Source organism: Oncorhynchus keta, chromosome 4, assembly GCF_023373465.1.
Source record: "Oncorhynchus keta strain PuntledgeMale-10-30-2019 chromosome 4, Oket_V2, whole genome shotgun sequence".
In the NCBI taxonomy this organism is placed as follows: Eukaryota; Metazoa; Chordata; class Actinopteri; order Salmoniformes; family Salmonidae; genus Oncorhynchus; species Oncorhynchus keta.
The window spans coordinates 79,452,756-79,468,141 of record NC_068424.1 but is presented as its reverse complement, the minus strand read 5'-3'; the positions used below and the strand labels follow the sequence as shown (position 1 = coordinate 79,468,141).

Genomic DNA, 15,386 nt, shown 5'->3' with positions numbered 1-15,386 from the left:
GAGAAGAAGATGGCAGACAGCTGCATCACTCTCAAGGTAAGTGGAGACAGGTTATCTTCTCGTTTTATTTCATGAAAGGTGCTGCTGTTATTTATCCACATGGTGATGCCCCCCCTTCCCCCAGCTCACCAATGAATTCTACATGTCATTAACATAAAGCTAGTGGGGAATCCAACCACAGCCATATGGACATTATCCCACCCCTGCTTAGCCACTGTTGACTTAGAAAAGACAAACTTAACACAATATCTTCCTATTCATTTCCAACGGCTGTTTGTTTGGTGAGCGCGCGTTTGTCTAGCACTCTGTATGTAGCCAGTTAGCGACGCTTATGATAACCTTCTTGTGGGTAGACAAAAACCTTTTACCCAACATAACTAAAGGGAAAGGGGGTTACCAAGTCAATTGTACATCTGAATGCCTTCAACTATACCGTGATTATTTGTATCAATTGGGTGGAGATTGTTCTGCCTTGGCACGTGCTGCAGCAGTAGACCTGACGGCAGAAACATCACGAGTCTGACACATTTATTTCTTGCTAGATGATGCGCAGTTGAAGGGGAATTACACTTAAACACTTTGTTTTGTTTTTTATTCCAGACCTTTACGGTGTCTGGTTCTGTGTAGCGATCTCTTTACGGTGTCTGGTTCTGTGTAGCGATCTCTTTACGGTGTCTGGTTCTGTGTAGCTTTCTCTTTACGGTGTCTGGTTCTGTGTAGCGATCTCTTTACGGTGTCTGGTTCTGTGTAGCTATCTCTTTACGGTGTCTGGTTCTGTGTAGCTTTCTCTTTACGGTGTCTGGTTCTGTGTAGCTATCTCTTTACGGTGTCTGGTTCTGTGTAGCTTTCTCTTTACGGTGTCTGGTTCTGTGTAGCTATCTCTTTACGGTGTCTGGTTCTGTGTAGCGATCTCTTTACGGTGTCTGGTTCTGTGTAGCTATCTCTTTACGGTGTCTGGTTCTGTGTAGCTATCTCTTTACGGTGTCTGGTTCTGTGTAGCTTTCTCTTTACGGTGTCTGGTTCTGTGTAGCTATCTCTTTACGGTGTCTGGTTCTGTGTAGCTTTCTCTTTACGGTGTCTGGTTCTGTGTAGCTATCTCTTTGGTGTCTGGTTCTCTGGAGCTATCTATCTCTTTACGGTGTCTGGTTCTCTGGAGCTATCTATCTCTTTACGGTGTCTGGTTTTCTGGAGCTATCTCTTTGCCGTCTGGTTCTCTGTAGGTATCTCCAACCATGGGTGCTGAGGAGTTGACTAACCAGGTCCTGTACATGAGGAATGTCCCCGCAGGGGAGAAGGACGTGTGGCTGACGTTCGAGGCCATATATGAAGGACAACTGGGTAAGTTGAATTATGTTACCATCACTCTCTCTGACTGGGTGAGGAGCATTATATTACCATCTCTCTCTCTGACTGGGTGAGGAGCATTATATTACCATCTCTCTCTGACTGGGTGAGGAGCATTATATTACCATCTCTCTCTCTGACTGGGTGAGGAGCATTATATTACCATCTCTCTCTCTGACTGGGTGAGGAGCATTATATTACCATCTCTCTCTGACTGGGTGAGGAGCATTATATTACCATCTCTCTCTCTGACTGGGTGAGGAGCATTATATTACCATCTCTCTCTGACTGGGTGAGGAGCATTATATTACCATCTCTCTCTGACTGGGTGAGGAGCATTATATTACCATCTCTCTCTCTGACTGGGTGAGGAGCATTATATTACCATCTCTCTCTCTGACTGGGTGAGGAGCATTATATTACCATCTCTCTCTCTCTGACTGGGTGAGGAGCATTATATTACCATCTCTCTCTCTGACTGGGTGAGGAGCATTATATTACCATCTCTCTCTCTGACTGGGTGAGGAGCATTATATTACCATCTCTCTCTCTGACTGGGTGAGGAGCATTATATTACCATCTCTCTCTCTGACTGGGTGAGGAGCATTATATTACATCTCACTGGGTCATTATATTCATCTCTCTCTGACTGGGTGAGGAGCATTATATTACCATCTCTCTCTCTGAGGAGCATTATATTCTCTCTGACTGGGTGAGGAGCATTATATTACCATCTCTCTCTCTCTGACTGGGTGAGGAGCATTATATTACCATCTCTCTCTGACTGGGTGAGGAGCATTATATTACCATCTCTCTCTGACTGGGTGAGGAGCATTATATTACCATCTCTCTGACTGGGTGAGGAGCATTATATTACCATCTCTCTCTCTGACTGGGTGAGGAGCATTATATTACCATCTCTCTCTCTGACTGGGTGAGGAGCATTATATTACCATCTCTCTCTCTGACTGGGTGAGGAGCATTATATTACCATCTCTCTCTCTGACTGGGTGAGGAGCATTATATTACCATCTCTCTCTCTGACTGGGTGAGGAGCATTATATTACCATCTCTCTCTCTCTGACTGGGTGAGGAGCATTATATTACTATATCTGACTGGGTGAGGAGCATTATATTACCATCTCTCTCTCTGACTGGGTGAGGAGCATTATATTACCATCTCTCTCTCTGACTGGGTGAGGAGCATTATATTACCATCTCTCTCTCTGACTGGGTGAGGAGCATTATATTACCATCTCTCTCTCTGACTGGGTGAGGAGCATTATATTACCATCTCTCTCTCTGACTGGGTGAGGAGCATTATATTACCATCTCTCTCTCTCTGACTGGGTGAGGAGCATTATATTACCATCTCTCTCTCTGACTGGGTGAGGAGCATTATATTACCATCTCTCTCTCTGACTGGGTGAGGAGCATTATATTACTATGTCTGACTGGGAAATACTATAGAAAGTCTAAAAACATTTTGAAATAGCATTTCGTTCTAATAACTAAACTACCACTGTAAAAAATAAACAAAGTTAAACTATATAGTATCATGTCCTTCTGTGAAATACAAATGGAATGTGAGAAAGTCTTCATGTTTCAAAGAGAAGCTATCCCAGAATGGTTGTACAGAGCGCCCCCTACCCCCTAAAGAGAAGCTATCCCAGAATGGTTGTACAGAGCGCCCCCTACCCCCTAAAGAGAAGCTATCCCAGAATGGTTGTACAGAGCGCCCCCTACCCCCTAAAGAGAAGCTATCCCAGAATGGTTGTACAGAGCGCCCCCTACCCCCTAAAGAGAAGCTATCCCAGAATGGTTGTACAGAGCGCCCCCTACCCCCTAAAGAGAAGCTATCCCAGAATGGTTGTTTATATAATGTTTCCTCTGCAGAGCGCCCCCTACACCCCAAAGAGAAGGTGCTGGAGCAGGCTCTACAGTGGTGTAAAATGGCTGATCCTAGTTCAGCTTACCTGGTGGTGAAGAGAGTTCCCAAAGGAGAGGGCATCAACATCCTCACTGGTAAATACTGCACAGCACAGAGAAAGAACAAGCTATTGAGCTTTATCTATAGAAACAATCACAATCAAAAACATAATAATTTGATTGTCGATTTTGATTTTGCTCAATTTCTTGTTGCTCTTACGTTCATACGTGACATATTTTATTTGTGGATTGTCATTGTTCTACACAGTGTGATTTTATATTCACAGCCTACAAGAGTGAGATCATGAAGATGGGAGTTCTGAAGTGTCGTGAAGATCCTCCCAAACTCCTCCACGGAAAAGTCTTTCAGGAACACACCTTTCAGATCAAAGACCACAAGCTGCTACTGCTGAGGGACAAAAAGGTATTTCTGCTCTCACGTCAGGGTCACATCTTGGTCTTCGGCACTAATTTGGACCCGATGTAGTTATGGCAGGTGGAGCTGTGATCTGCCCTGTACATCTTTTCTTACTGTACGATGTGTCTGTGATTTCAGAGCATCAAGCCGGAAAAGGAATGGCCTCTGAAGTCTATGAAGATCTACATGGGAATTCGAAAGAAGCTGAAACCCCCAACTAGATGGGGCTTTACTCTCATGATGGAAAAACAGCAACTGTTAGTGTTCACTTGCTACACATTATTTTGGTCATTGCAAAGGATGTATTGAATATTTTCCAGACAACTTTTATTGGATAAGAGTGAAACATTATATGTTTATTGGACATACAATGTTTTCTCAAGTATTTGAAATTTGTCGTTGAGTTCCTCATTGTTTACTGTAGTGACTGGTTTTGCATGATATCAGATGTTATGATGTGAGTGAACTACATTGTTTTTGGAGGGAGACTGTCTAGAATGTCTTGTTTAAGATCTGCCTCTCCCCTCCCCTTTAAATGACATCTCCTCCCCCTCCCCTTTAAATGACATCTCCTTCCCCTCCCCTTTAAATGACATCTCCTTCCCCTCCACTTTAAATGACATCTCCTTCCCCTCCCTTTAAATGACATCTCCTTCCCCTCCCCTTTAAATGACATCTCTTCCCCTGATTTAAATGACATCTCCTTCCCCTCCCTTTAAATGGCATCTCCTTCCCCCTTAAAAATGACATCTCCTTGAAACCTCCCCTTTAAATGACATCTCCTTCCCCCTCATTTAAATGACATCTCCTTCCCCTCCCCTTTAAATGATCTCCTTCTCCTTACATGACATCCTGACATCCCTTTAAATGACATCTCCTTCCCCTCCCCTTTAAATGACATCTCCTTCCCCTCCCCTTTAATGACATCTCCTTCCCCTCCCCTTTACATGACATCTCCCCCTTTACATGACATCTCCTTCTGCCCTCCCCTTTAAATGACATCTCCTTCCCCTCCCCTTTAAATGACATCTCCTTCCCCTCTAATGACTTCCCCTCCCCTTTAAATGACATCTCCTTCCCCTCCCCTTTAAATGACATCTCCTTCCCCTCCCCTTTAAATGACATCTCCTTCCCCTCCCCTTTAAATGACATCTCCTTCCCCTCCCCTTTAAATGACATCTCCTTCCCCTCCCCTTTAAATGACATCTCCTTCCCCTCCCCTTTACATGACATCTCCTTCCCCTCCCCTTTAAATGACATCTCCTTCCCCTCCCCTTTACATGACATCTCCTTCCCCTCCCCTTTACATGACATCTCCTTCCCCTCCCCTTTAAATGACATCTCCTTCCCCTCCCCTTTACATGACATCTCCTTCCCCTCCCCTTTACATGACATCTCCTTCCCCTCCCCTTTACATGACATCTCCTTCCCCTCCCCTTTACATGACATCTCCTTCCCCTCCCCTTTACATGACATCTCCTTCCCCTCCCCTTTAAATGACATCTCCTTCCCCTCCCCTTTACATGACATCTCCTTCCCCTCCCCTTTACATGACATCTCCTTCCCCCCCTGACATCCCTTCCCCTCCCCTTACATGACATCTCCTTCCCCTCCCCTTTACATGACATCTCCTTCCCCCCCCTTTACATGACATCTCCTTCCCCTCCCCTTTAAATGACATCTCCTTCCCCTCCCCTTTACATGACATCTCCTTCCCCTCCCCTTTACATGACATCTCCTTCCCCTCCCTTTAAATGACATCTCCTTCCCCTTTAAATGACCTCCTCCCCTTTACATGACATCTCCTTCCCTCCCCTTTAAATGACATCTCCTTCCCCTCCCCTTTACATGACATCTCCTTCCCCTCCCCTTTAAATGACATCTCCTTCCCCTCCCCTTTACATGACATCTCCTTCCCCTCCCCTTTAAATGACATCTCCTTCCCCTCCCCTTTAAATGACATCTCCTTCTCCTCCCCCCTTTTTTAAGAGTCAATCACTGCTTTTGTGTTTTTGTGTCTCCCAGGTACCTTTGTTGCTTTTGTGAGTCCGACCTATGGGACTGGGTCACCAATTTCCTCAAAGCACAGGTATGTTGTGGAGCCTAGTTCCCCTCCCCAAGTGTATGGCTTGTGTTGCATCACTATTACATGATTTAGAGTTTGCTTTCCCCCATATTTTTTGGGGTATAACACCTACGATTTAGATTTGTACTTTTGTCTGTTTTAATTTGATCCATTTGATTCTGTTTTTGAGTCATTTCTATACACTTGATTGCTTCTAACAGAATGATGACCCCCGACCTCCGGTGTTGAGGCGTCACTCCTCCTCAGACATCTCCAAACAGAAGTTTGGGACCATGCCTCTAATACCAATCAGAGGGGACGGACACGAGAGCAACTCTACCATGCTGTCGGCCAATCAGACTCTGGTACGTTCCAACTGTACCATGCTGTCAGCCAATCAGACTCTGTTACGTTCCAACTGTACCATGCTGTCAGCCAATCAGACTCTGTTACATTCCAACTGTACCATGCTGTCAGCCAATCAGACTCTGTTACGTTCCAACTGTACCATGCTGTCAGCCAATCAGACTCGGTTATGGTTCTGCAGGAGACAACCACCCACGCCCTCTACCTACCCTATACTTTTAAGCCTGTCACACGCTTCCCAGTTGAAATAGTTTGCACATATATTATGATTACATTTTTGGTGGTTGTGGGTAAAAAATATTTGATATTTTTGTTAGTTTTGGTGTGGCAGTTTTTTTTGGCTGTTCATGCGCACTACATTGTTTTTTTGAGGTGAGTTGAACTTCGGTAGCTGAAAAGTCTACGCCCCTTTGTCTGTGATTGGTCAACAGTAGTAGGAGCGGGAACTATGGATGGGATTCTTTAATGACGTGTTTGTCATCATCCAATGAGAGACAACTAGTTTTCATGCATATTTCTTCATATGAGAAATACTGCACCGTCTTTGTCAGATGTAGAATTGGTAAAATGTCAATTATGTTGAGTAAGTGTGTAATGGCTATGTTTTTGCTATGGCATCTCAAGAGGGACAAACAGTAATATGCCCTCTTTTTTTTAAAAGGGAGTTTTCAAGGTACATGCGTTCACTTCGCTTAGCCGAGTTCTGCTAGGAGCAAACCGAACCTAGTCTGGGGAGACTTTAGCTAACCGAACCTAGTCTGGGGAGACTTTAGCTAACCGAACCTAGTCTGGGGAGACTTTAGCTAACCGAACCTAGTCTGGGGAGACTTTAGCTAACCGAACCTAGTCTGGGGAGACTTTAGCTAACCGAACCTAGTCTGGGGAGACTTTAGCTAACCGAACCTAGTCTGGGGAGACTTTAGCTAACCGAACCTAGTCTGGGGAGACTTTAGCTAACCGAACCTAGTCTGGGGAGACTTTAGCTAACCGAACCTAGTCTGGGAGACTTTAGCTAACCGAACCTAGTCTGGGGAGACTTTAGCTAACCGAACCTAGTCTGGGGAGACTTTAGCTAACCGAACCTAGTCTGGGGAGACTTTAGCTAACCGAACCTAGTCTGGGGAGACTTTAGCTAACCGAACCTAGTCTGGGGAGACTTTAGCTAACCGAACCTAGTCTGGGGAGGCTTTAGCTAACCGAACCTAGTCTGGGGAGACTTTAGCTAACCGAACCTAGTCTGGGGAGACTTTAGCTAACCGAACCTAGTCTGGGGAGACTTTAGCTAACCGAACCTAGTCTGGGGAGACTTTAGCTAACCGAACCTAGTCTGGGGAGGCTTTAGCTAACCGAAGCTAGTCTGGGGAGGCTTTAGCTAACCGAAGCTAGTCTGGGGAGACTTCTGGGAGCTTTAGCTAACCGAACCTAGTCTGGGGAGACTTTAGCTAACCGAACCTAGTCTGGGGAGACTTTAGCTAACCGAACCTAGTCTGGGAGACTTTAGCTAACCGAACCTAGTCTGGGAGACTTTAGCTAACCGAACCTAGTCTGGGGAGACTTTAGCTAACCGAACCTAGTCTGGGGAGACTTTAGCTAACCGAAGCTAGTCTGGGGAGACTTTAGCTAACCGAACCTAGTCTGGGGAGACTTTAGCTAACCGAACCTAGTCTGGGAGACTTTAGCTAACCGAACCTAGTCTGGGGAGACTTTAGCTAACCGAACCTAGTCTGGGAGACTTTAGCTAACCGAACCTAGTCTGGGAGACTTTAGCTAACCGAACCTAGTCTGGGAGACTTTAGCTAACCGAACCTAGTCTGGGGAGACTTTAGCTAACCGAAGCTAGTCTGGGAGACTTTAGCTAACCGAAGCTAGTCTGGGGAGACTTTAGCTAACCGAACCTAGTCTGGGGAGACTTTAGCTAACCGAACCTAGTCTGGGGAGACTTTAGCTAACCGAACCTAGTCTGGGAGACTTTAGCTAACCGAACCTAGTCTGGGGAGACTTTAGCTAACCGAACCTAGTCTGGGAGACTTTAGCTAACCGAACCTAGTCTGGGGAGACTTTAGCTAACCGAACCTAGTCTGGGGAGACTTTAGCTAACCGAACCTAGTCTGGGAGACTTTAGCTAACCGAACCTAGTCTGGGAGACTTTAGCTAACCGAACCTAGTCTGGGGAGACTTTAGCTAACCGAACCTAGTCTGGGGAGACTTTAGCTAACCGAACCTAGTCTGGGGAGACTTTAGCTAACCGAACCTAGTCTGGGGAGACTTTAGCTAACCGAACCTAGTCTGGGAGACTTTAGCTAACCGAACCTAGTCTGGGAGACTTTAGCTAACCGAACCTAGTCTGGGGAGACTTTAGCTAACCGAACCTAGTCTGGGGAGACTTTAGCTAACCGAACCTAGTCTGGGGAGACTTTAGCTAACCGAACCTAGTCTGGGAGACTTTAGCTAACCGAACCTAGTCTGGGAGACTTTAGCTAACCGAACCTAGTCTGGGGAGACTTTAGCTAACCGAACCTAGTCTGGGGAGACTTTAGCTAACCGAACCTAGTCTGGGGAGACTTTTGACACATCAGTACCACTCATTTTAGTTGATGTTTTTAACTTTGAGAAGATTCCATTAGCCCAAGTTGTGTACTTCACACACAAAGCTTGTTTTTATTTTTGTATCACGATCACTGCTTTCTGTAACCCTTTGGTGTCCAGTATGTTTATTATTCCTTATACTTCAGTATCCCCCAAATACTATCCCTTTACTGTATAGTATTCACTATGGACCAGTTTCCCTGACACAGATTAAGACTAGTTCTGAACTGAACAGCAAGTAATAGGCTTAATCTGGGTCAGGGAAACTGTCTCTGCGTGTCTGTATCTCACAGGGTTGTACTGGTGTCCTTCTGTCTGTTCTCTGCAGCGAAAGCTTCACGCCAGAAGGACACTCTCCATGTTTTTTGTAAGTATATATACACACCCTGGTGCTCTGTCATTTCAATGTTGCATGTTTGTGTTACATGCTGTTTTCAATGTTCATGCTTACCTTTATTCTGTGTGGCTCAGTGGGTAGACCATGGCGCTTGCAACATCGGGGTTGTGTGTTTGCTTCTCACGGGGGACCGGTATGAAAATATATGCACTGACTACTTACTATAAGTCGCTCTAGATAAGACCGTCTGCTAAATGACAAATATATACAGTATAAATGTGGCCTTCTCCGCTCATCTAACAAGAAGCTAAGGATGAGAATGGGATGATTATTTTGGATTTATTTAACGCTCTCCTTTTTATTTTTTATTTTATTTTTTTAACCTTTATTTTACTAGGCAAGTCAGTTAAGAACAAATTCTTATTTTCAATGACGGCCTAGGAACAGTGGGTTAACTGCCTGTTCAGGGGCAGAACGACAGATTTGAACTTGCAATCTTTCGGTTACTAGTCCAACGCTCTAACCACTAGGCTACCCTGCCGCCCCTAACTTCCCTAACTAACAGTTCTCCAAAGCGCCTCTCTATCTGTGTAAAGAAATTCCCTTGGTTTATACAGGGACTATATCTGACTCAGCCACACCTCCACTTCCTGACAGAAGCCCTGACTTCCTGGTTTTACAGCATCAGGATGTTGATGTAGATGTTTGAAGTGTAGACAACAGGATGGACTGGGAGGAGATATTGTTCTCCAGTATTGTTCAGGTTCTATGTCCCCTTGCCTTGAGGGGGAGGCCTGAGAGGCTTAGTGAAGTACCTTCTTGTGTTTTACAGAACACAGTGTGCTGTGTCTATTAGTCTACTGGTGTACCTACTGGAACTAGCCCAGCCCCAGCCCCAAATGCATTTACAAGGGAATTGTTTTGCTTGAATTTTTCTTTTGTCCCTCTGCATTTTGAGTAATTGTCTTGAGGTCGTTGCTGAGGCGCTAGAACAATGGCCAGACCTTAATAAGAGGAAGTCTATTGTTTTCTAAAGTAGTTGTCTAAGAAGGGCAACTCCCTTCCCATGTTTGTCTCATTTAAATGAACCACACGTGTTTCTTTGTCACTGTAATGGCAGATCATCTCCTTAATACCTACCTAAAGTTCCTAACAGATAGCTACTTCTCAACCCCCTTACTATTATAATAGCTCTACTCCTGCTTTTGCCTCAGGCCTCCCAGTTCTTTACATAGTGTATAATCAAACATACAAATAACTCTGGGGTGGATTCAAATTCTAATTCCCTCCGTTCCCCCCCCCCAACCTCCGCCCAGCCCATGAAGGTGCAGCAGGACTCGTTTGCGGAGCGTCCAGAGAGTACAGAGCCAGAACCCCCAGAGCCTCTGTATGAGGAAGTAGGAGACTTCGGCCTGCAGGTCCTCAAGTCCCTGGAGACCAGCTTCCTCTCCAATAACACCTCAGAGACCCAGGTCCCTCTGGGCCCACGGAAGACCTGCTCCCTAGACCGCATGATCGGCCTCAACCCGGTGCACTCTCTGGGGCCGGGAGGAGAGGGTCTGCTACCCCCTGCTGGTTCTCTGGATACCCTGGTCCTGGGTGGAGGAGGGGACCTCCAGGAGTCTCCCCAGCCAGCGCCGAGGAGGAGGCAGCAGCACAGGCCCTGTACCCCCTCTCAGGAGCTGCTCCTCCAGGAACTGTCCTCCGTCTTTACCAAAAAAACAGAGAAGGAGGAGAAACTGCCAGAAGAGAAGAACGTAATCTGAGGAGAGGAAGAGATGTGTGCACATGTATTGTAGACTCAGCTCAGACAGACAGACAGAGAGACAGAGAGACAGAGAGACAGAGAGACAGAGAGACAGAGAGACAGAGAGACAGAGAGACAGAGAGACAGAGAGACAGAGCATGGGCGTATGGACACAACCCATTTGTTTGGGTGGTGTGTCAAAAATACATGATCAGATATGAATAAGCATTTACTTATGTTTTATCCTATAAACTACTTACTGTTCTGCTATCACTGGTATGTACAGACCCGTTTTATATTGAAAGATGCCTTTTGGATTATAACGACCTTGCTAATTGCTTTAGCTATGAACTACGTTTTTGTACATGTTTTTGAATCGTTTACTAAACGACTGAGGGAGAGGAGAAATGGATGCTTCTCTCATCAGGCATGTCTGGTGGTGATGCATTTGGCATTAAACCATTATTTTTGTTAGTATTAAACAACTGGATTTTAAATATAAATGTGTTACAGTCTCTGTATGTAATAATTTATTTTTGAAAGAATATTTTATCAACTTTTTTTTGTAAAAGCTGTGAAAGTAAGAAAAGGAGAGCTTTGCTTTTAGAAACTACAATATCTAGCCAGTAGGTGGCAGTATGCACTATCTCCTAGACAGCCACAGATAACCCAGTGTGTTGCTACACTATCTGGCCAGAAGGTGGCAGTATGCACTCACTATCCTTTATATAGTACAAATGGATCCTTCGTTTTATTCATGTATACACTTCCAAGTCTAATGCTTTTTCATCAATATGCCATGTTCAAGATATCCTCCTTTTTCATCAGTCTAAATAGACAATAATATATTCCAATTTGACTGCCTTTGCCAAGTGTGTTATAATGCATTTGCCTGCATTGTCGTCCATTAGTCATTATTCACAACTTACTGTAAATAGTGTACATATTCTTCTGTATGCTTATACCACTTCAATATTCATAATGCAGTATTTTACGTTGCTACATGAAGGACTATATTAAATGTGATATTTTTGTTTTATGATGCGTCCAATTTCTTAATTTTCAGCTGTTTTTAAGGATTGAGAATTTGACTCTCATTTTACATTATTTGTAATAGATGAGAAAAAAATAAGAAACCCGCACAATGCTGCTCTTTAATATATCATGGTCCAAACATACCAAGACAGTCGTGAAGAGGGCACAACAAAACCTTTTACCCCTCAGGAGGCTGAAAAGATTTGGCATGGGGTTCTCAGATCCTCAAAAGGTTCTTACAGCTAAACCATCGAGAGCATCCTGACCGGTTGCATCACCGCCTGGTATGGCAACTGCTCGGCATCTGACCGTAAGGCGCTACAGAAGGTAGTGTGTATAGCCCAGTACATCACTGGGGCCAAGCGTCCTGCCATCCAGGACCTCTACACCTCTAAACTTATTTTCCACCATAATTTGCAAATAAATTCATAAAAAATCCTACAATGTGTTTTTCTGGATTTTTCTTCTCATTTTGTCTGTCATAGTTGAAGTGTACCTATGATGAAAATTACAGGCCTCTCTCAACTTTTTAAGTGGGAGAACTTGCACAATTGGTGGCTGACTAAATACTTTTTTTGCCCCACTGTAGCTCAGATGTACGAGTGCCTTTTAAAAATGTTACATTATTTGTATATGCAATTAGAGTGTGAAGTAGCGCAGAGCTAGTGTCTGAGTAAGTGACGTTTAAATGTTTTGTCATGGTTCTTTCATTACCTGGTGGTCTTCTGTCTTCTTACTGCCTTGATGGTGACACCTCACGCTAAAGAATCACCATTCTCTGTTTATCCTCTTTGTCCAATCAGATTCCTTTTTTTAAAAGTCAGACTTTGTTTTTAGTGGATTGCTTTAATCTAGCATGGGGTCTAGATTAAAGAGAAATGAATGACAAAGGACGCCAGGAATAGGAGATGAGTTTAACAAGTGCCTGTTGTCATCTGTACATTGTCAGTTTGTTTCTACTTCTACTCTTCTACTCAGACCTGAGAAGCCTTTCTAAACCTGAGACAGATCTATATTTAGAAAAATGTTCAACAAATAACCAGGTAGTGCAGAAGGCTTCCCTCATCAGTTCTCCTCCTCACGGTCAATGATTGTGGGTTTTAAAAAATAACTCATGAACGTTACACTTTATTACTTGTTGCCAAACGGTAATCTCTGACACCAGTTTGTTCCTGTTGGAATAGATTCAGTCAAAAAGACCTGATGTCGAAGCTTTACCACTCTTCCCTTCTATCTGCCACTCTCCCCTTCTATCTACCACTCTCCCCTTCTATCTGCCACTCTCCCCTTCTCTCTACCACTCTCCCCTTCTATCTGCCACTCTCCCCTTCTCTCTACCACTCTCCCCTTCTATCTGCCACTCTTCCCTTCTATCTGCCACTCTTCCCTTCTATCTGCCACTCTCCCCTTCTATCTGCCACTCTTCCCTTCTATCTGCCACTCTTCCCTTCTATCTGCCACTCTCCCCTTCTACCTGCCACTCTCCTTCTATCTGCCACTCTCCCTTCTCTGCCACTCTTCCTTCTATCTGCCACTCTTCCCTTCTATCTGCCACTCTCCCCTTCTACCTGCCACTCTTCCCTTCTATCTGCCACTCTTCCCTCTCTATCTGCCACTCTTCCCTTCTATCTGCCACTCTCCCCTTCTACCTGCCACTCTCCCCTTCTATCTGCCACTCTTCCTTCTATCTGCCACTCTTCCCTTCTATCTGCCACTCTTCCTTCTATCTGCCACTCTTCCCTTCTATCTGCCACTCTCCCCTTCTACCTGCCACTCTCCCCTTCTATCTGCCACTCTCCCCTTCTACCTGCCACTCCCTTCTATCTGCCACTCTCCCCTTCTATCTGCCACTCTCCCCTTCTACCTGCCACTCTCCCCTTCTATCTGCCACTCTCCCCTTCTACCTGCCACTCTCCCCTTCTATCTGCCACTCTCCCTTCTATCTGCCACTCTCCCCTTCTATCTGCCCTCTCCCTTCTATCTGCCACTCTCCCTTCTATCTGCCACTCTCCTTCTATCTGCCACTCTCCCCTTCTGCCACTCTCCCTTCTATCTGCCACTCTCCCCTTCTATCTGCCACTCTCCCCTTCTATCTGCCACTCTCCCCTTCTATCTGCCACTCTCCCTTCTATCTACCACTCTCCCTTCTATCTGCCACTCTTCCCTTCTATCTGCCACTCTTCCCTTCTATCTGCCACTCTCCCCTTCTATCTACCACTCTCCCCTCTATCTACCACTCTTCCCTTCTATCTGCCACTCCCTTCTATCTGCCACTCTCCCTTCTATCTACCACTCTCCCTTCTATCTGCCACTCTTCCCTTCTATCTGCCACTCTTCCCTTCTATCTGCCACTCTTCCTTCTATCTGCCACTCTTCCCTTCTACCTGCCACTCTCCCCTTCTACCTGCCACTCTCCCCTTCTATCTGCCACTCTCCCCTTCTACCTGCCACTCTCCCCTTCTATCTGCCACTCTCCCTTCTATCTGCCACTCTCCCTTCTACCTGCCACTCTCCCCTTCTATCTGCCACTCTCCCCTTCTACCTGCCACTCTCCCCTTCTATCTGCCACTCTCCCCTTCTATCTGCCACTCTCCCTTCTATCTGCCACTCTCCCCTTCTATCTACCACTTTCCCCTTCTATCTGCCACTCTTCCCTTCTATCTGCCACTCTTCCTTCTATCTGCCACTCTTCCCTTCTATCTGCCACTCTCCCCTTCTACCTGCCACTCTCCCCTTCTATCTGCCACTCTCCCCTTCTACCTGCCACTCTCCCTTCTACCTGCCACTCTCCTTCTATCTGCCACTCTCCCTTCTACCTGCCACTCTCCCCTTCTATCTGCCACTCTCCCTTCTACCTGCCACTCTCCCCTTCTATCTGCCACTCTCCCCTTCTATCTGCCACTCTCCCCTTCTATCTGCCACTCTCCCCTTCTATCTGCCACTTTCCCCTTCTACCTGCCCTCTCCCCTATCTACCTGCCACTCTCCTTCTATCTGCCACTCTCCCCTTCTATCTGCCACTCTCCCCTTCTATCTGCCACTCTCCCTTCTCTCTACCACTCTCCCCTTCTATCTGCCACTCTCCCCTTCTATCTGCCACTCTTCCCTTCTATCTGCCACTCTTCCCTTCTATCTGCCACTCTTCCCTTCTATCTGCCACTCTCCCCTTCTATCTGCCACTCTCCCCTTCTATCTGCCACTCTCCCCTTCTATCTGCCACTCTCCCCTTCTATCTGCCACTCTCCCCTTCTATCTGCCACTCTTCCCTTCTATCTGCCACTCTCCCCTTCTATCTGCCACTCTCCCCTTCTATCTACCACTCTCCCCTTCTATCTACCACTCTCCCCTTCTATCTGCCACTCTCCCCTTCTATCTACCACTCTCCCCTTCTATCTGCCACTCTCCCCTTCTATCTGCCACTCTCCCCTTCTATCTACCACTCTCCCCTTCTATCTGCCCTCTCCCTTCTCTGCCACTCTCCCCTTCTATCTGCCACCACTCTCCCCACTCCCCTTCTATCTGCCACTCTCCCCCACTCTCCTTTTATCTGCCACTCTCCC

The 15,386-nt window shown here is 45.8% G+C and overlaps 1 protein-coding gene and 1 long non-coding RNA gene across 13 annotated transcripts in view; one reads left to right on the top strand and one right to left on the bottom strand.

The window, feature by feature from the left end:
- LOC118378380 (arf-GAP with Rho-GAP domain, ANK repeat and PH domain-containing protein 3-like) overlaps positions 1–11,831 on the top strand; it is an 81,057-nt gene extending 69,226 nt beyond the window's left edge. The window contains 9 exon segments of the mRNA XM_052518280.1: positions 1–36; positions 1,221–1,338; positions 3,241–3,369; positions 3,561–3,697; positions 3,830–3,948; positions 5,717–5,780; positions 5,978–6,121; positions 9,037–9,075; positions 10,362–11,831. The exon segment at positions 1–36 is cut by the window's left edge and continues 39 nt beyond it. Of these exon segments, the coding sequence (XP_052374240.1) occupies positions 1–36; positions 1,221–1,338; positions 3,241–3,369; positions 3,561–3,697; positions 3,830–3,948; positions 5,717–5,780; positions 5,978–6,121; positions 9,037–9,075; positions 10,362–10,811 (1,236 nt within the window). The 3' untranslated portion in view covers positions 10,812–11,831.
- On the bottom strand, positions 6,985–8,705 carry LOC127929243 (uncharacterized). Of its 12 annotated transcripts, none has more exons than XR_008134088.1 (3): positions 8,610–8,705; positions 7,663–7,782; positions 6,985–7,115 (listed from the first exon to the last, which is right to left on the bottom strand). It is a non-coding gene; the product is annotated as an uncharacterized LOC127929243 (long non-coding RNA). The 12 variants fall into 12 exon arrangements; XR_008134120.1 differs by lacking the exon at positions 8,610–8,705 and adding an exon at positions 8,492–8,564; XR_008134077.1 differs by lacking the exon at positions 8,610–8,705 and adding an exon at positions 8,462–8,549.
- Positions 11,832–15,386: the final 3,555 nt, after the last annotated feature.